General features: G+C 44.6%; 2 protein-coding genes across 2 annotated transcripts in view; both read right to left on the bottom strand.

Annotated features, from left to right (window-relative positions):
• MOCOS (molybdenum cofactor sulfurase) overlaps positions 1 to 1,047 on the bottom strand; it is a 55,887-nt gene extending 54,840 nt beyond the window's left edge. The window contains exon 1 of the mRNA XM_043558621.1: positions 877 to 1,047. Within this exon, the coding sequence (XP_043414556.1) occupies positions 877 to 1,018 (142 nt within the window). The 5' untranslated portion in view covers positions 1,019 to 1,047. The remainder of the gene's footprint in view (positions 1 to 876) is intronic.
• A 10,253-nt stretch (positions 1,048 to 11,300) lies between these two features.
• The window catches only part of ELP2 (elongator acetyltransferase complex subunit 2), a 43,636-nt gene continuing 31,165 nt past the window's right edge, over positions 11,301 to 23,771 (bottom strand). The window contains 6 exon segments of the mRNA XM_043558617.1: positions 11,301 to 11,860; positions 15,740 to 15,801; positions 15,803 to 15,854; positions 16,827 to 16,960; positions 19,181 to 19,302; positions 20,717 to 20,909. Of these exon segments, the coding sequence (XP_043414552.1) occupies positions 11,704 to 11,860; positions 15,740 to 15,801; positions 15,803 to 15,854; positions 16,827 to 16,960; positions 19,181 to 19,302; positions 20,717 to 20,909 (720 nt within the window). The 3' untranslated portion in view covers positions 11,301 to 11,703.

Raw genomic sequence — 23,771 nt, 5'->3', positions numbered from 1 at the left:
CTGCTCAACCGGCACGCGGTCCTAAGGCTCGAGGAAGACCTTCACGCAAGGTTCCCGACCCGGTGCGGGAGCCCTCCCGCCCGGCTGTGACGTCTTGGCAAGGCCACAGGGCCACATAGAGCTCGTTTAAAAGTTAACCAGCCTGTTCCGCCTTGCGGGTATCAAACGGATGATGTGATCGCGATCGATACTCGTGTCCTGGCTCGTGTTACAGGCACGATACTCGTGTTACAGGCTCGCCCTGTATGTACTTAAAGCTCAAACTTCACGGTTTGCTAATTCCAGACGCCCAGCGAGCTAGAGTTCGAAGGCATTGTTCTGATGGCACGAATGAGAAAAATGGGCTTCGAAAATAAAGCTGCTTATGAGCTTAGTGTCCGTAGCCTCTCGGCCCCAAGCGCGCACGCCCCCAGACTCGCGGTCCCCAGCCAGAGCACTGGCCGCCCGCCGCCCACGCACTGCACCTGTCCGCAGGCGAGCACCTGAACAGTCATGGCCGCTGCACATTCCTGCATTTTGCAACGCTGGCTCCAGCTGGACCTTTAGAGCCGGGAGAGCCGGGAGTGTCGCGGCGGGCGAGGGCAAAAGAACTCCTAAGCGTGGTCCGCGGAGAGGGAGCACAGGTGAGAAAGGAGTAGGCTAGTCCTGCACCACGGGGAAGTCTAAGGAGCTAGGGTAGCAAGAAGCCTTGGGCTGCAGGTGGGACCTCAGGGACGCGCGGACGTATCCCTCCGGGTCTTTCGATCCAAAACACATCCCAAATGAGGTGACGCTGCTCCCACCTAAAGCAAAAGCGCCTTGCACGCCAGTGCCAGAAAACGCGTGCCCGCCACGGCCTCCCTGCTCACCCCGCACAGGTGTCCCGGCTGGCCTCACCTGCCAGGCGGCCGAATTCGCGCTCGCGCATGTCCCGCAGGCTGCGCGGCCCATAGCCGTAGGCGAGCGGCTGCGGGCTCGAGTCCCGGAACCGCGCGAAGGCCAGCAGCTCGGCCCCCCGCGGCGCCGCCCCGCCGGCCATGACCCAGGCCCGCCAGCCCGTGCCTTAGCGGCCGCCGGGCCGGGGGGAAATGCCGCGGCCGGCCCGCCCGACTCCGCCCCCGCCGCGCCCCGGCCGCGCCTCCCCGCCCTCCAGGGGCACCTGGTCCGCTGCCCAGGGTGGCGCCTCTCCCGGCGGCCCGGCCTCCCAGGGAAGCTGACTCACAGGGTTGCAGTTCTTTCCGGCCCTTTTCCCACCTGGGGCGGGGTAAGGAAGTGCCCGCTTTCATTGTCTCTTTAAACAGCTTCCCAGGGGAGCCCAGGGAGATGCCCCCAAAGACCCTTGGAACACGAAACTCTCGTTTATCTACGGTCCCACGAAAAGGCTAGTGGCAGAAGTAACGCATTGCTTTCTCCTGCTCGGCATCCTGAAACCTGGGCATCCTCCCGCCTGACTCTACCGGTCCTGACCCCGGCATAGCACCCGGGACCCTCACTCCCCGTGGCGGGGGGCGGGGGAGGACTCTTGTGGGGTGTTTGCAAGGAGAGTTCTCCTTGCTGCTCCCCACTGGGTTGTGTGCTCGGTGTGTCTGAGAATGCGGCTGAGCACAGGGTGGAAGACGAAAAAGATTGGGGATCCAGGAGGTTGGTTGGCTAATTTGGTCTCCGTGGCTGCGCAAGTTCGAAAACAGTAGCTCAGATGCGACTCGGGCCTTAGCGCCGGAGGCGCTCCGCCCTTGGGCCTGCATCCGGGGTGCCGGCATCAGAGCTGCTCTGTCTCAGGCCTCCATTGTCTCAGTACTGAGCGGCAGGCCAAACCCATGCGTCGGAAGTGTAGAGCCGGTGTAAGGGCGAGTGGACAGGTGCACAACATGGGGCCCAGGTGCGCGACAGGGAGAACTCAGGTGGATCGAGGCCCGCTCTCCCTCGACAGAGAACTCAGGGTCGGGGCCGCTTTGGAGCATGGAGTGAAAGGTGACCAAGTAACGGGGGGCCTGGGCGAGGTGCCTGGTGTGGAACCAAGTTGGGGCGCTTAGTGCAGAACCTGCTGTGGAAGGGGGGACAACGTGCTGGCAACCCAGGTGAAGGGACTCAGGTGCGGGCCCAGTGGGGCCACCGGCCCAAGGTGGGGTGGACCACTGGCTTTCGAAGCATACCATGGTGGGAGGAGGTGGAAAGGGTGCCCATGACACAAGTTCACCACAGCCAGGCCCACTGTCACCCAGTGCGTGGGTCTCCGGGGCCTTAGGATGCCTGATGATGTGCACTGCAGACTCCTGGGCCCAACCTCTGCCTGTATGAAAAGCATCCCAAGGGCTGTGGATGGGCCCAGCTTGAGAGAGCTGCCAGAAGGCCATGCACAGTCCTGCCCCTCCTAGCCCAGCCCCCCAATACCAGGTTGCACCGGGGGGTGGAGGGTCTATATGGCCCTGGCCAGAGGTTCCCCGTCCATAAGAGCCAGTCCTGGGGTTCCCCCTGCTTAGGTAGCCTCATCCTCCTGTCTGCCAGATCTCCAGGTTCTTACTGGACAAGCATTCATACTTGTTCTGGAAGGACTGAACATATTCATGAACGAATGCCCGAATTTGCTCATTGGCTTCACTGACTCCACCCCCATCCTCTTCTGAATACCTTCTGACCACACTTGTACCTGGAACTTTGGGCTCCGGTGCCATCTTGACCCCTCTCCACAGCACTCCTTCCTGCAACGTGACTTCTGGCAACAATGATACGAGCAGGTACTGCCCTGGGCACCTGTACACTTTGACCTGTACTAATTGGTCCACAATTAAATCAGCACGTCGATGAGGTGACTCTTACAGGTGGAGACGCTAAGTCACAAAGACATAGAGTAACTTGCTCAAGAGCACACAACTGGAAGAGAATGGACAAGCCAGCACCTGTAAAGTCAGTCTCCAGAGCCCAACCAGTGAAATGTGTTCAGCAGCCTCTCTGGTCCTCAGGGTCTCAGTCTCCCCACATCTAAGTTGGGAGGGTGGTGGGAGCTGGTCGTCCCAGACACCGTATGGTGTGTGTGCCACTCACCCCTCCTTTACTGCCCTACTTCCCAGGGAGGATCTCCTCCAGGCCACGTTTGTCAGGCATTAACTTACGTGAGTGGCCTGGAAGCCTTTTATCAAAATGCAGATTCCGATTCTTCAAGTTTAAGTTGGGGCCTGAACTTCTTTGTTTGTAAGGAACCTGGGTGATGTTGTTAGTCGGTCCATGAACTGCACCCTGAGGAGCGAAGGCCTTCCTTATTTCCCTGGGAATGTAAAGAGTACCTACCTCTCTCCTCGCGGTGTTCTGTGGCCAAGTAAGAAATCGCAAATCCACTAGGGTGCTGCTTTCGGGCAAGCCTGCCTAGTGAATAATCTGAATGGGCCAACTCAATGCAGAACTCTTTTTTTTTTTTTTTAATTTTTAATTGTAGTAAAATATATATAACAAAAATTTACCGACTTAGCCATTTTGCAGTGTACTTGTTCAGTAGTGTTGAGTATATTCACATTATGTGCAACCAATCTCCAGAACTTTTTCCATCTTGCAAAAACTGAAAGTCTGTCTCCATTAAAAAAAACTCCCCATTTCCCCCCTCCCCTGGCCCCCGGCAATCACCATTCTTTTCGGTCTCTTTGAATTTGGCGATTCTAAGTACCTCATATTAGTGGAATCATACAATATTTGTCTTTTTGTGACTGGCTTATTTCAATTACATAATGTCCTCAAGATTCATACAGGTTGTGGTGTGTTTCAGGATTGCTTTCCTTTTTAAGACGGAATAATATGCCATCGTGTGTATATATCACGTTTTCTTTATCCGTGCATCCATGGATGGACACTTGGATTACTCCCACTTCTTGGCTATGGTGAATAATGCTGCTCTTAACATGGATATACACATACTTCTTTTGAGACTCTACTTTTGGGTCTATAACCAGAAGTAGGATTGCTGGATCATGTGGCAGTTGTAGTTTTAATTTTCAAGGAGCCGCCATACTGTTTTCCATTAGCTGCACCATTTTACATTCCTACAGTGCACGAGGGTTCCTGTTGCTCCTCATTCTCACCAACGTTTGTTTCCTGTTGTTGTTCTTGTTGTTGTTGTTGTTGCTGTTGTTATAGTAGGCATTCTACTGGGTGTGAAGTGGCATCTCATTGCAGTTTTAATGTCCACTTCCCTAATGATTAATGATGTTGAGCATCTTTTCCTGTGCTTTTTGGCCGTTTGTATGTATTCTTTGGAGAAATGCTTATTCAAGCCTTTTGCTCATTTTTTCCATTGGGTTTTTTTTTTTTAATTCATTGTTAAGTTGTAGGAGTTCTTTATATTTTCTGAATACGAACCCCTTGTCAGTTATATAATTGGCAATATTTTCTCCCATTCTATAGATGGCTTTTCACTTTGTTAATCGTATCCTTTTATGTACAGTGCAGAACTCTTGAAGATCATTAAAAGTCACTGAACTACCATTCAGTCAAGAAATATCTTTAAAGGGGTTGAGTGCCTGACTCAATTTTGGCTGAGGTCATGATCTCATGGTCATGAGATTGAGCCCTGAGTCGGGTTCTGCACTGAGTGTGGAGTCTGCTTGGGATTCTCTCTTTCCCTCTCTCTCTGCCTCCCCTGCTCACTTTCTCTCTCTCTCTCTCTCTCTCAAAAAGAAAGAAACATCTTTAAGCTCCTGGCTCTTCCCAGAGCACTGCTTGCTCAGGAGGATGGGAAGGACTTTCACCTACAGACACGCAGGGAAATGAACTACTGAATGCCAGCCACAAGGCCATGAGGCCTGAGTTCCCTACCACTGCTCCAGGATGCAGGTGTAGAATTGCAGGGAAGAGAAAACGGGCTACTTGCAACCTGGGAGTTCAGGGAAAGCACCCCAAAGGAGGAAGCCTTTGACCTGGGCCATAGCAATGAGCCTGTGAAAAAGGGAGGGAGAGTAGTGGGGTCTGAGGACACTGGCAGGCTCAGCCTCTAATTGGCACTCTCAGATTTATTTCACCAAGATTCCTCAGGCCTCTCCTGCCAGAAAGAGGCTGTCAGAAATCAGATTGCTCATTCTTACCCTGCCCCCACCGGTGAATGTCTTACGCGTGTCCATCACTCAACGAGCTCCTGGGTCCTGTGCTGTGGGGCTGCCACTGCCTCGTCTGACCTGGTCCAGCTACTGGCCCTGGGGCCCTGGAGGAGCCTGAGCCAGTCCACGTTGAGGTCGCAAGAAGCTAGCTTCTGCGCCCAAAGTTTAGAGCTTCATAGGTAAACAGCTCTTCGGCTCCTACTTACAGCCCTGTCTCGCCTGGGAGCCGTGAAAAATATGTGCCTAAAGGCCAGACTGGGCAGACATGAGAGCCTTGATTTTGTACTTAAAATCTCTCCCCCTGGGCAAGGCTTTGTCCCTGGTCCAGTTCACTGAGCTTGGTTTTCGACTCAGGATGGTATCTACCAAAAACACTTGCTCCCACGTTAACAGACTTCTATAAGACCCCACCCCCAGCGTCCCCTGGCAATAGATTCCATTTCTAGAAATCACTACTATGCCCAAGGCATGCATTCATATATTCTTCATTCATTCACTGGGCAAAAGATCAACAAGTACTTCTCAGAGTTAAAGTTTTATAGTGGTTGGAGTAAAAGGCAACGTAGGCTTGAGGGCAGATTTTGGAAGGCGGTAAGTCACCCAAAGGGACTAGAATTTCATTCTGAAAATATTTGAGCAAGAAAGTGCTCCCAAGAGGTGATTTAGGCAGGCCATCTAATGGCCATGATCAGGCTGGATGCGGTGGTAAGAACTGGGGGCAGAGGACCAGCTACAACCTCCTGCAACCTCCAGGCTTGAGGCACCAGAGGTGAAGGTGGGCTTTGGCAGGGGCATCATCCAGTGTTCACTGGGGAGCCGGGGAGACATTAGTCAACAAAGCAGCCTGCATGCCTGGGAGGCCCCAGGACAGGGAAGGAGATGGGGCCGCAGCTGGATCACCCTTCCACAATGCACAGTGCCAGAGAAGGGGTCTTCCCAAAGAGGTCAAGTCTGCGAGGGAGAGAGTCTCCCCAATCTGGGATTCCAGAAGTCCTGGAAGAGAAAGCGAGAGAGGGAGGGCAGTATTCCAGGTGCAAGTGCTGGAGACAGGAAAAGGCCACGAAAATTACAGAAGCAGGAACTTCAGTGAGGCTGGAGCACAGGCTATGGTTGTGCAGGGATAAGGGGTGGGATGGGGAGTGAGGAAAGGGAGCGAGCCAAACTCTGCAGACGGAAGGGACAGGAAGATGCCACGGAGTGCCCACAGGACAGTGGCTGTGTCAAAGGTGTTTCTGGCACCCCAGCAGCACTGAGGATCATGTAGGGAGTCTGGGCAGGAGTCCTAGTGAGGGGCAATGAGGGTCCAGATGACCCTTGCGGAGGTGATGAAATTCAGGGAAAATGCGGACTGAGGGAGGACAGGCTCTGAGTGACCCAACAGTGTTGGAGTGGATGCCTTGGTGGATGCAGGGGGTGGGGATCAGGCACAGGGACACAAGAGGTTCAGGACATCTAAGTAGAGATTGGGGCCCAGACTCAGGAAGGACGGTGTCGGGGGTTGAAGACACAACTCACAGAAGAGGCCTGTGCAGAGGTCACCCCAGGGGCTCTGGAGTGTTCTGGGAGAGACAGAGCCGTGGGGATAGCAACATTTAAGTGGTGTCTGCCTCCATGCTGCTAACTGGTCAGAGAGGTGGGGAGACAGCCAGCACCTTGGGGTACTTAGGCCGACAGGCCAGTTAGGACAAGGGCCAATCAGATTATTGAATGTGCTGGCTAGGGGGTGTGCGGTGACCGAAGTGAGACACTTTTATCTTGGTGGGGATGGGAGCTCCGTTTTACAAGCTCCATTCAAGTCTTAAATGCTGATGAGGGGTAGAGGTTTTCCTGCTGGCTAATCCCCAAAGGCTGTTGATCCTGAAGGTGTCTGGGGGCTGCAATTATGATGGCTCCAATTTCCTGCCAAGTAGTCAGGATGGAGGGTGAGTGTTGCAGAGGCAAAATCTGGTTGGGAGAGTGACCTTATTATTTCCTGCTAGAGTGAAATGCATTCCCCCCTTAACAACTAGAACCTGCTGACCGAGATCCTCAGACATCTACACAACAGGACTAAGAGAGACAATAAATGGAGCAGCTTTTTCTCCAAAGCCTGGCACTGTAGAAGTTCTGGGAGAAACAACTTGGAAGCAGTGGAAAGAATGATCAGAAACCTCAGGAAGCTCCCTCCCCTAGAGGGAAAGGAGACCTTTTCTGTGAATAGAAGCTAAAAGGGCAGTTTGGAATCATGAACAAAGCTCCATTATATCTAAATCCATAATATTCAAAACAACAAAACCCCACCAGTACTAGGGAGACCACAGTAGCAACAGGGTGGGTGGACCCTGAGGGGGAATTTTCTTGAGGGCTGCTTTCCAGGGGGCTCAGCTTCTCTGTGTTCATTCAGGGGCGGGTTTGGACCAGCCTGCCTCCTTCTTGGTCCCTTCTGGATGACACCTTTCTCCTGCTCTTTGTCTCCTACTCCTTTATGCCACCTTTATGCCAGGGAAAGGATCTGATACCAGTCATGCTATTTACTGACTAGTGGATTACATTGGAGAATCCGTCCTCCACCAGCCAGCCATCTGTGTTGTCAAATTTACTCACCCTTAAGTGTAGCAAATATTTAACAACACACTGCTAGACGCACTGTGCTAGATGCTGTGGAGAACAAGGAAACAAATCTAATGCCCAGGTATTTAGGCTCTGGTAGGCTTGTATAGTGGGATTTCATTGGTTGCCTACCCACTGCCCACTGCCCTTGATTTTGATTTGGAAAAACCACCCCAGCCAGATCAGGATGAGGTCCCGATGGGACCAACCCTGCCTTCAGTCCCAGAGTGATCTCATGGCTCTTGCAGCGTCAGATGGGCAGGCCCACGCCACTCCATGTGCGGTTTTCCCCTGCCCACTGCTTAGTTCAGGATGTTCCGCTGAGCAAAGCTAGGGACTTAATGTTTAAAAATGTATTCCCGGGGCGCCTGGGTGGCGCAGTCGGTTAAGCGTCCGACTTCAGCCAGGTCACGATCTCGCGGTCCGTGAGTTCGAGCCCCGCGTCAGGCTCTGGGCTGATGGCTCAGAGCCTGGAGCTTGTTTCCGATTCTGTGTCTCCCTCTCTCTCTGCCCCTCCCCCGTTCATGCTCTGTCTCTCTCTGTCCCAAAAATAAATAAAAAAAGGTTGAAAAAAAAAATTAAAAATGTATTCCCTTTGATAACGAGCAAGGAAATCTGTAACTTTAACGGCTGCTTTCATCCATGGGGGAGGGCAACCTTGGAAGAATGCTGACCCATGGAGAGGTCCTCTGAAAGAAGTAGACAAAGGGGCAAGAGTGTCCTGATGAAACTACACCTGAACTTTGTCCTACTACTAAATTTGTTTTCAATTATGTGATCTAATGATTCCCCAAATCATTTTGAGACCAACTTTCTTACCGCAGAATCTAATTGATATAGTGTAAGACATATGTAAATAAAAGATAGGACATGAGAAATGCCATAAAAGACAATGAGAATAAAATACGGTGGCATTCAGAGAAAGAAATACTTGAAAAAAGGGAATTAAGGTTCTGCAGAGGTGACATGAGCTGAGATGTACTTAATCCTAATAGTTGGTGTCTTATTATATATACCCCAGTGCTAAACCAGCGTTTTTCATGCACTGGCTCATTTAATCCTCAAAACAACCCTACAAAGTAGTTGCTTTTTGCAAAATGAGACTAACATCTGTTCTTTCTTCCAAAATAAAACACCTCAATTCCTAGCTGAACGCAAGGACTCTGGAATGAAAATTTCATTTCCTAGTTTCTCTTGAGGTGTGGCCACAAGACTAGATTCTGGCCAAGGAGATGAAGCAGAACTGTGTGGACCTCCAAGAAGTTTTCTTCAAGCTCGGGATAAGCCTTTCCTTTCTGTTGGCTGGAATGCAAAAGATCACGGCAGGAGGCCAAGCAGCCACCCTGGCTGGTGAGGAAGCCTCACACTGAGGATGGAGGACCCCAAAGAAAAAGAGCCCGGGTCCCCCATCATGTTGAGAAGTCCCCCTGTCTGTCACGGTCTGCCTATCTTGATTCCTTTTGAGAGAAAACTTCTACCTTGCAAAAGCCAGAAAGAACATTTGGCGTTTTCTTTCACACATAGGCGAATTGAAGTCAGACTGATCCACTGGTAGTATCTGCATTTAGAGGTGAGGGGAAACAGACGCAATGGCTGCCAGTGTGAGCCAGGATCAAAGGCGCTTCTGATTCCTTCCATCCGGGCTCCAACCCCCACCTAGAGTGCCTTGAGAAACACAAGGGCTTTGCACATAGTGGTTCGCAGGCCCGGCATTCCCTGGAGAGCCCAGGATTTTCTGGGGTGGCCAGAATTTCTAACTTAAAAGAGATCGATTCTGTTCTTTCATTTTATTCCTGAATTTGCACTCTCCCTCCATTTCCCACATTCCCCCTTTGAAATCAATAATTGACTCTGCTTCCCGAGGCTACTGGGAAGGGATTTGGCTCTGTGCTGTTGAAGGTAACAGTGTCCTCAGAACCACCCAACTACCTCTCCCGTCTAGGGAAGTTGTACAGGTCAGAAGGCAGCGACTGCTTAGGTGGGCGCTGGGCATCAATCTGAGCTGCGATGCCGTGAATGAGGCAGAGAAGGGAGATGGGGGGAATGGGGAAGGGCAGGTCAGGGACTCTGAAACACCCCATCAACTCCCCTGGAGCAAAGTTCCAAGGGTACCTTTTTGCTTCAGATGTGTTGAACTATATGGTTTGTAATCATATGCTTCAAAGGGTGCTCCTTTAGCAGATTAAGATGCGTGACAAATTACGATGTATGTGTATGAATTACAATGCAGACTGCCCACGTGAATAGCACGACCTCTGAACGCTTACTGAATTACCCAGGTTGTTCCTGAGGAAGGTGCTTTAGGACAACTTGGGCAAAGTGTCTAACACAAACCCAACTGACGAATTAAAATAATACCTACGAATTCAGTCTTCCCAGGACTAGGCCTGTTTTCAGGGAACCTTAGGGGGTTGAGTTCTGTGCTTGAAAATGTTCTACAACACCAGGTTAGTTCACGGATTCTGCCCTGGAGTCCCAACAAATCCCGGCATGCCGGTGGGGGTAAAGACTCAGATCCCTCAGCTGATAAATAAGGAACTACTGCAGGCCGTCCTCGTTTCTGAGGTTGGAACTCAGGGTCTCCCTGCCTTGGTGCATACATGCACACACAAGCCTGAGGGAGTAAGACAAGTTTACACAGACTCAATCGTCTAGAACTGAACTGTCCAAATACAGATGGCCACTAACAGCATGTGGCTAGTGAGCACTTGAAATGCGGCTAATCCAAACCGAGATGCATTCAGTATAAAACACTCTAAGTATACACTAAAGTATGAAACGTTCTTTATATCGTACAAGGACTTTATACCAAAAAAGTGTAAAATACCTCCACAATCCTTTATGTTGAAACGTATAGCTTGTTTATGTTGGACATACTAGGTTAAATAAAACATGTCACTAAAATAAATTTTACCGGTTTCTTTTTATTTTTATTACGTAGCTACCAGAAAACCTTTAATTACTTATACAGCTCACATTATGCTTCTGTTGGGCTAGAGATAGTGGATAATGCTAGTCTAGAAATCTCCATTTAAACAAAGTATCGCCACTCCTTTGGAAGCGAAATATCATGTTAGATAATGGCAAACTCCAACCAAGAAAATCCCCACCTCCCTCTTTTCAGCATATTTGTTACGTACGGCACTCACTTCACTGCCAATTTGCCAGATGACTCTAGGATCTCCTCCACTTTCGTGCCAGCCTTCGCAGTAGCGCTCTCCCGGGTTCAACCTCCCTCCACCCAACTCCCAAGCTCCCAAGCTCCCGACTGTCACGGCCCGCCTCCCAAACCTCAGCTGGCACACTCAACACTGTTTCTAGCATCTTCTTCCTCCCTCTGCTCCCACCACTCCTTCACCCTCGGGGACACCCTCTTTTTCTCATGACTCATGTATGTGACTTCACATCAATTCACAGGATCGCCACGGAACTCCACTTTTCAGCCCCTCCGTCTATCAGTGTGTCAGGATATTCTGCGTTAAGTCAAACTGTAAAACAATATATGTACTTTTAAAGAATAAAAGAACTCACTGCAGTTCAAACTCACAACCACCTGCCAAATTCCTAGAATGGCTGGTGTGTACTGGAAGGAAGGGTCAAGGCCACACAAAGTGTGATCCGTTTATGTACAAAAACCGTTAAAATTGAATAATCTGAGTTTTATCTCTTTTTATTTTCTATGTCCTCCCTTTGAAGAGGGTAATAAACAAGGCAATGTCCCAAAGACAGGCATATGAAAAGAAAAGGCCCCACACGTTAACACAAAATTAGGCAAATTCAGTCACGAAGAATGTGGTTCTTAATCTGGGACACAGAAATGCAGGTCTGGACCCCTGAAAGTGTGGGCAAGGTTCCAAGGGTGTGTGCATATACACATCTGTGACAAGAGTCTGCAGCTGTCATCACATTTCAAAGGGTCTGTGACCCAGTGAGCAGTACTACTGCTGTAGGACTTAAAAATGAAAATCAATGAAATTATGAGGTAAAGAAAGTCATCTATTTACATGACAAATAGCTCAAGACACCAGTGCCTGTACGCCTGTAGTTACTAAGTCCGTTACAGTGCACATCTGTTAACTCTGTGTATCTTCACAGTATGATCTTCACCACAACTTGCGAAGTGTAACCACTCAGCACCTTCTGTTCCGTTCTGTTCGGTTTTCCCATTACAATTCTTCCAGCATAATTTTTTGACAGCAAGTGTATGACTTTGGCTAAAACAAAGACAGAGAAATCATGAATGTATGCTGTGACTACAAAATATTTTACCTACATATTCACTTAATTACTATGCCCTTGCTATCGATGTTAACATAAATGGAAGTCAAAACCTGAACATCAAAATGTACAGGTTTTACAAAAAGCAGAGTCAGACCTACAAATACAGAGAACAAATGATGGTTGTCAGAGGGCTGTGGGGTGGAGGGTTGGCCAGAACGGATGAAGGGGAGAGGGAGATATGGGATTCCAGGTATGGAATGAGTAAGTCACAGGAATAAAAGGCACAGTGTAAGGAATACAGTCAATGGTACAGTAATAGTGATATAAAAGGGCAGAAGGCAGCTACACTTGTGGGGAACATAGAATAATGTATGAACTAAGTTGTACACCTGAAACTAAGGTAACGCTGTATATCAACTATACTCAAATGAAAAAAATGGCAAAAAAGTTTTTAAAAATTACAGGTTTTAAAATACCATCACTAATAATTTTGCAATTTTATCCTAACCTTGAAAACATCTTACTCTATTTACTTAAAACTGTCAGACTAAATATCTTACTTAATGAAAAAGGACACCACCAGTGAGATACAGACAATGAATTTCTGTCGAATTTTCTTTCGATGATCAGTGGAACTCACGAAATGGCTATTAAAATCAGTCTTTCAGGTAACATTACTAAATGGGTTTCTTTTTTAAAGAATTCTAACTTGGGGCGCCTGGGTGGCTCAGTCGGTTAAGCGGCCGACTTCGGCTCAGGTCATGATCTCGCGGTCCGTGAGTTCGAGCCCCGCGTCGGGCTTTGTGCTGACAGCTCAGAGCCTGGAGCCTGTTTCAGATTCTGTGTCTCCCTCTCTCTGACCCTCCCCTGTTCATGCTCTGTCTTTCCCTGTCTCAAAAATAAATAAAGCGTTAAAAAAAAAAAAAGAAAAGAAAAGAAAATAAGGAATTCTAACTTTGCAACATATTCCAGATTATTTTATTCCCTTGACATCCCTCTGACATAGAAGGGACTCTTACTCACATGTTTACTGCTGGGTAAGGAAAGATAATGAAAGATTTAATAAACTGCCCAATGAAACAACCTTGGACTCCAACGTGACCTCTAACTGCATGACCTTGGGCAACACACTCCTGTTAATGCCCCCTCAACCCCATGGCCTAGAATGCTACCATAGGTTATTAATAAATCCCTAGGAGAATAGAACACCCTCTACAAATTCAACCTGCAAATCAGACCTCTGAACCAAGGAAGAATAAAGTAAAAAACCTAAGTAGGTTTTAAGGCAGCCAACCCTGAAAACAATACCAGAGCACACAATTATACTTTCAGCTGTTGAGAGCCCACACGTCACCAGATGCGCTCTCGGTAGGAATGAAACACAACCTTAAGGTAAAGAAACGCGTTTTAAAAATCGGCATACCACAGCCTACACAACCACATGACTGTGAGGACCTGCAAGTGGCCACCCTGGAGGTTACACACGGCTCGACAGGGCTGTCATCCAGTAGCCCTTCCTGAACGTCTTCTCAAGGCAATGCTCCCATTCTCTGCAGGCTAGGACTTGAGCACTACCCTCAACGCTACTGACCCTTCCGCGAGTTTGAATCTCATTACCGGAGGCAATCAAGAGTCCTCTGGAGATGAGCTTCGCGAATAAAATCAATGCCAAACTTAAAAAAAAGGGACCAAACGAGTACAACTATAAAAAGGTATTAGAATTGGTTTTCTTGCATCATAGTGAGCTGCTTCCGAACACAATTCCTAAAGAGAAGTTCCAGAGATATTTTAAGTGACACAAACATCACCGGAAGCTCGTTATTGATACTATTAAAGATTTCTCATTTCATCAGAGGAATGGTGGAAGTACTGACACATTACTGAAACAAGTATATATAATACAGTTGACCCTTACACAACACAGGTTTGAACTGCACGGGTCCACTTATACACAGATTTGTTTCAATTCAACATAGCACAGTCTCATAAATGTATTTTCTCCTATGATTTCTTAATATTTTCTTTTCCCTAGGTTACTTTATTGTAAGAATACACTACCTAATACATATATCATACAAAATATGGGTCAATCCGTTGTTCATCACTAAGGCTTCCAATCAACAGTAGGCCATTAGTAATTAGCTCCTGTGGAGTTGAAAGGTACACACTTCTAACTCCCATGTTGTTCAAGGACCGACTGTATACTGCTTCCCAGGGGAGCTACTTTGAGGAACAGTACTTATTTAGCTATACAAGCTTTAAGATGGTGAATTTCTTTTTTTGGAGTAATATTCTTTACATCTAGCACGTTAATAGGAGCAAGCACCATAGGCAGGGCAGGGTGAAAGGAAGGAAAACAGAAGGGAGGGGAGTCCAGGAAGAGAGAAAATTTCAAATGACTGGAAAATGCAATTTCAAATGAATACTTCACTGACGTATTCCCTTCTTCGGTTACCAACAGCATGAACCATTTCAACTGCTAAACCCAGCATCAGAGAGGTGGGAAAGAAGCTAAAAGGGCAGCAGGAATAAAGAGAAATCACATTTTAACAAATGCAATTATTATGAGCACTAACATACTTTGCTAACAAGGAGACAAACTCCCCTGGATGAAATATCACATAAAAGACGTGTGGCTCACAGGTCTTTCTCCATCAAGCCCATCACTTTCATCATGACACTGTCATTTGGAATTGTATTTGAAATTCTATTTTGAACAGTTCACACATATGAAGGTTGAAGGATCCTTAAAAAAATCTGACAGAATGGGGTTACTGACTTTTTGATAATTTAGACATTGTTAAAGCATAAAATGGATTAAAATTAGGTTAAAAAATGATCCTGCTGTCTAGGTGGGTGAGGGGTGGGGAGAAGGGTGTAAATGACAGGTGCTCTAAGCCAGCAGGAGGCAACGGCCTGTGCCCAGGGAGCACTTACCGGGCTTAAAATCAGTCATGTGGCTTTGAGGGGCACTTGAGTTTGCTCCCCATCATGGGATCTGAGCTGACATGTTCAAACAAAATGAGGCTACCAAAACACAATCTACAACATTTCAAAACATCACCAACATTTTTAATCCAGTTTTATTAAAAATCTACCGTAGTCACATTCTAAACCACTTCATTATGAAAATCACTTTCATCTCAAACGTGTTGTGTATAAAGACAATAGTATGCAGCAAGCAACCGGCTGAAGCAAACTTTTAAAAACCAAGTGCAACACAGCAGCAAGCATCAATCTCAAGAGGCTACCACAGAACACAGAAGTATCACTTAGTGGTAAGCACCTTAATCGAGATCTGTGTTCCTCTCCATGTGAATGTGGCATCAATTCGCCACGGAAGACAAATAGTACATGATCTCACTTATACATGGAATCTTTAAAAAAACAAACAAAAACAAACTCATGGAAGAAGAGATCAGATTTATGGTTACCAGATGCAGACGGTGGGGAGAGGGGGAATCAGAGGAAGGTGGTCGAAAGGTACAAACTGCCAACAGTAAGATAAGTAAGTACTAGGGACGCAATGTACACATGATGACTACAAAGAATGCTGCTGGATGATGCAGAGGGAAGTTGTTTGGAGAGTGAATCCTAAGGGTTCTCATCACAAGGAGAGATTTTTTTCTCTTTATTCTTCTTTCTCTTCTTTTTACTGTAGCTACACAAGCAGATGGATGTAAGTTGAAGCTATAATCATTTCACGGTGTGTGTAAATCTTGCTGTACCCCTTAAACATGCACAGTGACGTATGTCGATTACTTCTCAATAAAACAAAAAAAACTGCCACTAAATGCTTTATAACAAATATAACTACAATTTGTATAATTATAACAAAATCTAATCTTATGGAAGCAAAAATAGTAAAATACCTTTGACTTGTTTCTACACAGTGAGTCCAGTCATTTATTTCTGGAACTTGATCAGTTTTTTTTCCAAGTGTATAAACAAATCTTTCCACACTCTAATCCTACGGCAACAACGTATCTATTTTTAAGGGAGGAGAAGACAGTGATTAATTAGCATGAATTTCTGTTATCTCCATTATCACTCTAAAGTATTTCTTTACAGTGTTCCCAACTGTCCATGGGGGCACCTGGGTGGCTCAGTCGCTTGAGTGTCTGACTCTTGGTTTCAGCTCAGGTCATGATCTCGTGGTTCGGGAGTTCGAGCCCCGCATCAGACTCTATGCTGACAGTGCAGAACCTGCTTAGAATTCTCTCTCTCTGCACTTATCTGTCTGCTTTCTCTCTCTCAAATAAACTTTAAAAATCAAATGGCTGTTGTTTTTTTTAGTGTTTACTTATTTTGAGAGAGACAGAAAGCACATGTGTGCACATGCATGCATGAGGGAGGGGGAGAGAGAGAGGGAGAGAAAACCCCAAGTAGTCTCCACGCTGTCAGCACCAAGTCCGACACGGGGCTCCATGCGAGGCTTGATCCCAAGAACTATGAGATCACGACCTGAGCTGAAATCAGGCGTCAGAAGCTGGACTGACTAAGCCACCCAGGCACCCTCAAAAGGCTCTACTGAAAAGCACCAGCCCACGAGACCAGGCACTGTTCTGTTACGTCCTCATGGAGCCTCCTCTCTACCGAGGGTGCACCAAGTCCTCCCCTGTCCTCTGCTAGCAAAGCCCACAAGCCAGTGTTGCCCTGGCTGGCTGCAGGGACCCTTGTTCTACTGCGGATGCCGTTACTGAGAAAGCACCAGGTTCTAAATTTGGTGAAATACGATCCTCTGAGCCACACTCCCAATCCCCGTTTTCCCCACTCCGAGTATGATCAAGTTCTATCAATTTAACAATTCTTACGAGAAACGTAAGCATTATGAAAAAAAATAGCAATTTGGAAGCTAAGAGAAATAACAAATAACAAATTAAAGTATAGAGGGCTACATCTTAAGAAACCAAGTGGTTGTAGCAAAAACTTAAAACAAAGCCCCGCTCAGAGACTGACCGTTGGGCACAGTTAAGCACGGGGCAGACACTGACGGCTGTCACTGCTCCCCCCACATCCAGGACAGAGGAGCAGGGGCCAATGTTGTGCTCGACGGAGTCATCACTGGAGTCACACTCACCCCAGACAACCACCTAACACAGAGAGATCAAATTCTGTGAAGACTTCTCTTTGCAAGACTTCCAGCAATGCATTAGAGTATCAATGGCACAGATAAATGCAAAATATTCACTCTAGCATTTAAAAAAATGCCTCGTTTACATTTGTGGATTATGTTCTAGATTTCAAAGTATTTCAAGCATCAGAGAGAAGCCAGACGACTTGTGTAGTAGACACAAGTCTCTGAGTCCTCAACTACCTAACTGTGCCGGTCCAAAGATGGACTCTCCCTGCCCAGAGACCAGAGATTGTCTAGCATGCACTTTTATGCTCAGGAAACCAGTTCTGATCCAGGGAGAGTCAGATCCTTGGAGAGGTCAGATCCTCTCCAAGAAGCTACCACACAGCGTATGGGGACCGATCAAGTCCTGGATTTTCCTCTACACCACCACTGGCACTAAGGGAACAACTCAGCAGTCACGAGGACCTAACCTTCACGATACCCTGCATAAGAAAGGAAGCTTCCCTGGAAGCTCACACTTCTGCAGGGTGGGACTGGTCACGAAGAATAGAGAGGGAAGTGAAGTGGACAAGAGCTATAAAATGCAAAACCAAAGCAAGATTCCAAGCAGAAGGCTCTGTCCAAGTACACAGAAGTACACTTCTGAGAATGTGTGGTGGTGATGCTCTCTGTCCATTTCAGCTTAGAGGCACAGGTGGACCATCTGCTACTGGGGGTCGGGGTGGGAGGTGGGGGTGCTGTGGAGGGCAGAAGCAGTCCTGCTTCCTCAGCGGTGAGCACAGCACAGGCACATAAATGCCAGGGAAGAAATGAACAGGCAAATGAATGCAAGTGAAAGTCTAACAGAAACAGGTTTAGAGGCTGACATTTCCGTGTTTGCAGGTCCATGCTAGCCCCCTGCTTCAGTGATTTGTACCATCACGACAACTGGAGGGGGCAAGGGGAGGAAAGGAAATGCTCAATTGCCTCACCGTCTCTGGTCTGCAGGCACTACAGAAAAAGGAGAGGACATTTTATTTTATTATTTTTTTTAACGTTTATTTATTTTTGAGAGAAAAAGAGGGCGTGAGTGAGGGAAGAGCAGAGAGAGGAGGAGACACAGAATCCAAAGCAGGCTCCAGGCTCTGAGCTGTCAAGCACAGAGCCTGACACAGGACTCAAACTCACAAACCCAACTGCCAAAATTGGATGCTTAACCAACTGAGCCCCCCAGGCACCCCAAAGAAAGGACCTTTTATTTTTATTTTTATATATTTTTTAAATGTTTATTTATTTTTGAGACAGAGAGACAGAGCATGAATGGGGGAGGGTCAGAGAGAGAGGGAGACACAGAATCTGAAACAGGCTCCAGGCTCTGAGCTGTCAGCACAGAGCCTGACGCGGGGCTCGAACTCACGGACCGTGAGATCATGACCTGAGCTGAAGACGGATGCTCAACTGACTGAGCCACCCAGGCGCCCTGGAAAGGACCTTTTAAATAAAGAGTGCGATGGGGCACCTGGGTGGCTCAGCCGGTTGGGTGTTCAACTCTTAGTTTCAGCTCAGGTCATGGTCTCATGGTTTCTAAGTTCGAGCCTCACATCGGGCTCTGCACTGACAGTGTGGAGTCTGCTTGGGTTTCTCTCTTTCTCTCTGCTCCTCCCACACACACACTCTCTCAGAATAAATAAATAAACTTTAAAAAAAAAAAAAAAAAAGAAAAAGAAAAAGAAAAGAATGTGAGAACAGCAAAGACCAGAAGACAGGGTGAGGGCCATGGTCAAGAGTCTACTACTAGCTAACTTGTTTTATTTTTTTGAAGCTTGAGAAACACATACACACACACACTGCTTCCTCCCATGAATGAAAAGGCAATAATCATCTACTATAGAAACAAATCTTTAATTCATAACAGTATGAAAAAGAAAAGAAGCAACTATTTTCCTCCTTATGCCCATTCACCGCCTCCTGCTCTCCTTGTTAGTTTTGGACCATTTCATTTACTACTTCTCTCCCATTGGGGCCATTTGATGACCATCATGTGTCTGAAAGGCTTTCTTTTCATATTGGATATTTTGGAGATGGGTGTTTGCAAAATTTAACAAGAAAGCCTTTTTATGCATGCATACAAAAAAACACAGTATACATAGATTTTTTTAAAAATTGTATCAGGGTCAGGATTATGTGTTTTCTATCCGAACATACCTGTAATATTATTTCACATTTTAAAAAATATGACGTTAAAAAGAATTACCTTTTTGTCCCGACTCCCAGTGAAGAAATACACGCTATCAGGACTCCAATCACAAGACCAAATAATTCTACTGTGCACAGCAGTTATCTTGTTGGTGAAGGCGAAGAGGCTGAAAATTGGGTCTGAAAGAATCACCACACACACCACTCACAAGGCAGACAGAAATCTAGGTTTTTCTCTGTCAGAAATCTATGTTTATGTGCCATATACATCACATCCTGTAGTAACCAATTACACATGCTGACTTTTGCAACAGACCATGGCTCAGCGGCTGACCCTCATCAGAAGGCAATGGGCATACAGTTAGTTTCCTGGTAGGGAACACTTTTATATTACTAGTCACTCTCTAGTGACAGATGGCAACCATCTTCCAGGCACTTAACTGAAGGTTCAACTTATGCCCATGAAAGAAGCCTGAACAATTTAACTTTACTCAGGAAGTAGCCCGATTTACATATATGGAAAAAAGATTAATGTACTCTTAAAAATAAAACAAAACAAAAAACAAATGAAAACCTTAAAAAATCTTCACCCTTGTAAGATTTAAATGTAAGGTAACTTCTAGTCCTTATATGGACTAAACCTAAAACACATTAATTACTTACAAAGAGGGAAGAGGAATGCATCTATTAATTTGTAATCCATAAAGACACAACAGTTTATGGGTATATTTTTGGTATCACGTTAACTTTTTAAAATCACTAGTTGCAAAAGGAGTCAGTCTGTTCTAACATATAATGTTCAATATGTCAGTCTCTAAAATACAAGAAACTAAAAGACTATGAATATCACAAGATAGATCTGCATGCAAGTTGTATCAATAGAAAAATTAAACAGAATTAAATAACACAAAGATATTTTAAATACTCTCTAAAGTTTACCCAAAGAAACCAGGGGAATACAAATACACCTTGCTCCAACAACACAATTTTTTTTCCCTTTTGTTTTTAACTTATGCCAGGCTCAGGGCAGAACGCAGGTAGGTGTTAATATCTTGCCCACGGGCCACGGTATTCACAGACGGATACCGAAAACGCCCTTCCTAATTATCAAAGTGACAGGGGGAAGTAGGAAAGGGTAAAAATAATGTCCTTTTAGGTTTTATAATTTAATTGTGTCTTCAGAAATCCTGTGCCATAAAATCCTACCTCAAAATATACTATCCATTTGGTTTTACACTGGCATTCTGTAACCATCCACAAAATCTGTTTTTATAGCTTATATTTTTATATGTATATATTTTTTGTATTTTATATTTTTATATTTTGTATTTTTATGTTTAACTGAGATGTCTGAACACATGCCATCCCAACTAGATAATCACAAGGAAGTCAACTCAAAGATCATCTGCATTTAAATCTTACAAGGAAGGTCAAGTCTTCCTCACTTATAACACAACTTTGAAAGGTTTCATAACAGAGACTTTGTCCTTCACCCTGTTATTATTTCTATTCCTCTTCACCTAGTAGCTACTCAAGGGAGATAAAATGCTCACAAGTGTTTCACTAATAATCTTCCAATCAGAAGCTACTTTACCTAATTCAGGTGAGACTGTGTCCTGCCTTTTCCACAGTGACCAAGTTCGATCTCTGGAAACAGCTAGTAAGAACCTGTCGTTAGGTGAGAAGGCCATCTGTGTGACAGTCAAACTGTGGAAAACTAAATTCTGCACCTGTTTCCAAGAGGTAGTGTTCCAAAGAATGATAGCTGCATGCTCTTTCTTAGCTGCCTGTAGATAGAGATGAAACAATCAAGCAATTTAAGTTAAAATGAACTGAAAAAAAACACATTTAAAAAACAGTATACTGTTTCTATGGGTATATTTTATGTATATGTATAAATGGAAACAAAAATTCTGAGGAGATACATACTACAAGCCAGTGTAACCTTGGGAAAAGGAAGACTGGGACTAAGATAGGTGACTCATCAGAGACTGGCATTGTCATCACAGAGTTTCAACATTTTACAAGAAGCATATATTTGTGTATTAATTGTATAGTTAATAGTTTAGAGACTTTCACTTCTGGTCAACATGATGGAGTAACAGGGACGAACGAGACTGCACCGGTGTGACAGAACTAAAAAACTAGACTTAACACCTGAAAATAACAACACTCCAAAATATGAGATATCTGGCAACAAAGAACACTGATCTCTGAGAGACAAAATGAAACTCAGAGTAGAAAAGCTAAAAGAAAAAGAAAAGACCATCACTAAACTCTAGGACAATTTTAAGTAGCAACATATAGGTATAACTAGAGTCTCCAAAAAGGATGAAAAGAAAAAATACTGAAAAAGATAACGGCTGACAAATTTTGAAATTTGATAGAAACAATGAACCTACAGATCCAAGAGGTTCCAGAAAAACCCAAGCACAGAAAACATGAAGAAATTATACCAACAATAAGCAAATTGTTTAAAATCAGCCATAAAAAAAAAAATGCAGTTGGAGGGGAAAAAACCCATCACTAAGACACAAAAAAATTATAGCAGACTCCAATCAGAGCAATACAAGTCAAAAAAAAAAAAAAAAAAGAAAAAGAAAAAGAAAAAGAAAAACGGAGCTACATCTTTAATGTACTGAAGGAAAACCAACATTTTTTTTACCCACTATAAAAATCATTCCAAAATGAAGGAGAAATAGGTTTTTGCAGACAGGCAGAAGCTCAAAAAAATTCACGACCAACAGAAGAGCATTATAAGGAATGTTAAAGGATATCCTCTAGGCAGAAGGACAATGGTATCTGCTGGAAATTTTTGTATTATTTAAATCTCTTCAAAAGAGAACAGACTACTCAAAGAAAAAATGACAATATATGGTGTTAACTCTATGAAGAAGTGAAACAATACCACAAAGGAAACAAAAGTATCCTTCTGTAAAGTTCTTAAATCATACCTAAAATAGTGCAACATCACTTAAGACCGATGTTGGCAAATTAAAAATGTATAGTATATTGGGGCGCCTGGGTGGCTTGGTCGGTTAAGCATCCGACTTCGGCTCAGGTCATGATCTCATGGCCCGTGAGTTCGAGCCCCGTGTCGGGCTCTGTGCTGACAGCTCAGAGCCTGCAGCCTGTTTCAGATTCTGTGTCTCCCTCTCTCTGACCCTCCCCCATTCATGCTCTATCTCTCTCTGTCTCAAAAATAAATAAACATTGAAAAAAAAAATTTTTTTTAAAGTATAGTATAAAATGAAAGACAATCAATAAAATAACATAACAGTTATTATGTACTAACCAAACTAATGAAATAAAACAGACTCATAAAAAGTAATCAATTAATCCAAAATAAGTAAAACAGAACAGAGAAAGGATGGATCAAATAGAAAATAAATAGCAAGATGACAGATTTAAATCCAAGCATGTTATTATGTAACATGTAAATGGTCTAACAAATGCCCCTATTAAAATGGAAGATTATCGGGGCCTGGATGGCTCAGTTGGTTAAGCGGCAGACTCTTCGTTTTAGCTCAGGTCATGATCTTGTGGTTGGTGAGTTCAAGCCCCACATTGGGCTCTGTCCTGAGGGCATGAAGCCTGCTTGGGATTCTCTCTCCCTCTCTCTGCCCCTGACCCTATTGTGCTCTCTCTCAAAAATAATAAACATTAAAAAAAAAAAAAAAAAAAAAGTAAAATTATCAAGATGAGTGAAAAAGCAATACCTAACTGTAGGCTGCCCTTAAGAAAATAAAAGAAAAAGGCTGCCCACTTGAAAATAAAAGAAAACAAGTAGCTTAAGAGCACAATGATGGAAAAAGATATTTAACTCAAGCACTTCTCAAAAGAAAGTTGGAGTGGCTATTTTAACATTGGACAACATAGATTTGAGAGCACAAAATATTACCAAAAAGAAAGAGAATAATTCCATAATGATAAACTAGTCAACTAATCAAGAGAATATAACAATCATTAATGTTTTAACAGGACAGCCTCAAAATATATAAAAACTGAAATACAAAGATTAAAAGATAAGCCCACAATTATAGTCAGAGATTTCAAAATGCTACTCTCAATAAAACTGAAAGGATAAAGACTTGCACAATACTATCAACCAATCTGACATAATTCATATTTTCAGAACACCCCACCCAACAGAAACAGAATCCACATTCTTTTCATGTGAACATGGAAATTTACCAAGATTAAATTTCAAAGGATTCAAATCATACTATGTTCTCTGACCACAATGAAATTAAATTAGAAATCAATAGTAAAAAGATATCTGGAAAATAGTATATGGACACTAAATAATAAATTTCAAAATAACCTATAGGTAAAAGACAAAAATCAAAGGGAATTTTAAAAATATTTTTAGTTAAATGTAAATGAAAACAACATATCAAAATTTATGGAGTATCTCAAAATAATACTTAGAAATTTATAGCACTCAACATCCATATTAAAAAGAGAGATTTATAATCAATAGCCTCAGCTTTAACCTTATTAAACTAGCGACAGAAGAGGAAATGAAATCTAAGTAAAAGAAAAAAAAAACGGCAAAAATCAATGAAATAGAAACAAGAAAAACAGCAGAGGAAAATCAACAAAACCAAAAGTAGAATTATTTGAAAATATCAAAATATCATTAGTTT

Source organism: Prionailurus bengalensis, chromosome D3, assembly GCF_016509475.1.
Source record: "Prionailurus bengalensis isolate Pbe53 chromosome D3, Fcat_Pben_1.1_paternal_pri, whole genome shotgun sequence".
NCBI classification, from domain to species: domain Eukaryota; kingdom Metazoa; phylum Chordata; class Mammalia; order Carnivora; family Felidae; genus Prionailurus; species Prionailurus bengalensis.
Note: the sequence above shows the minus strand (reverse complement) of the source record. Positions and strands in the feature narration are given on the sequence as shown.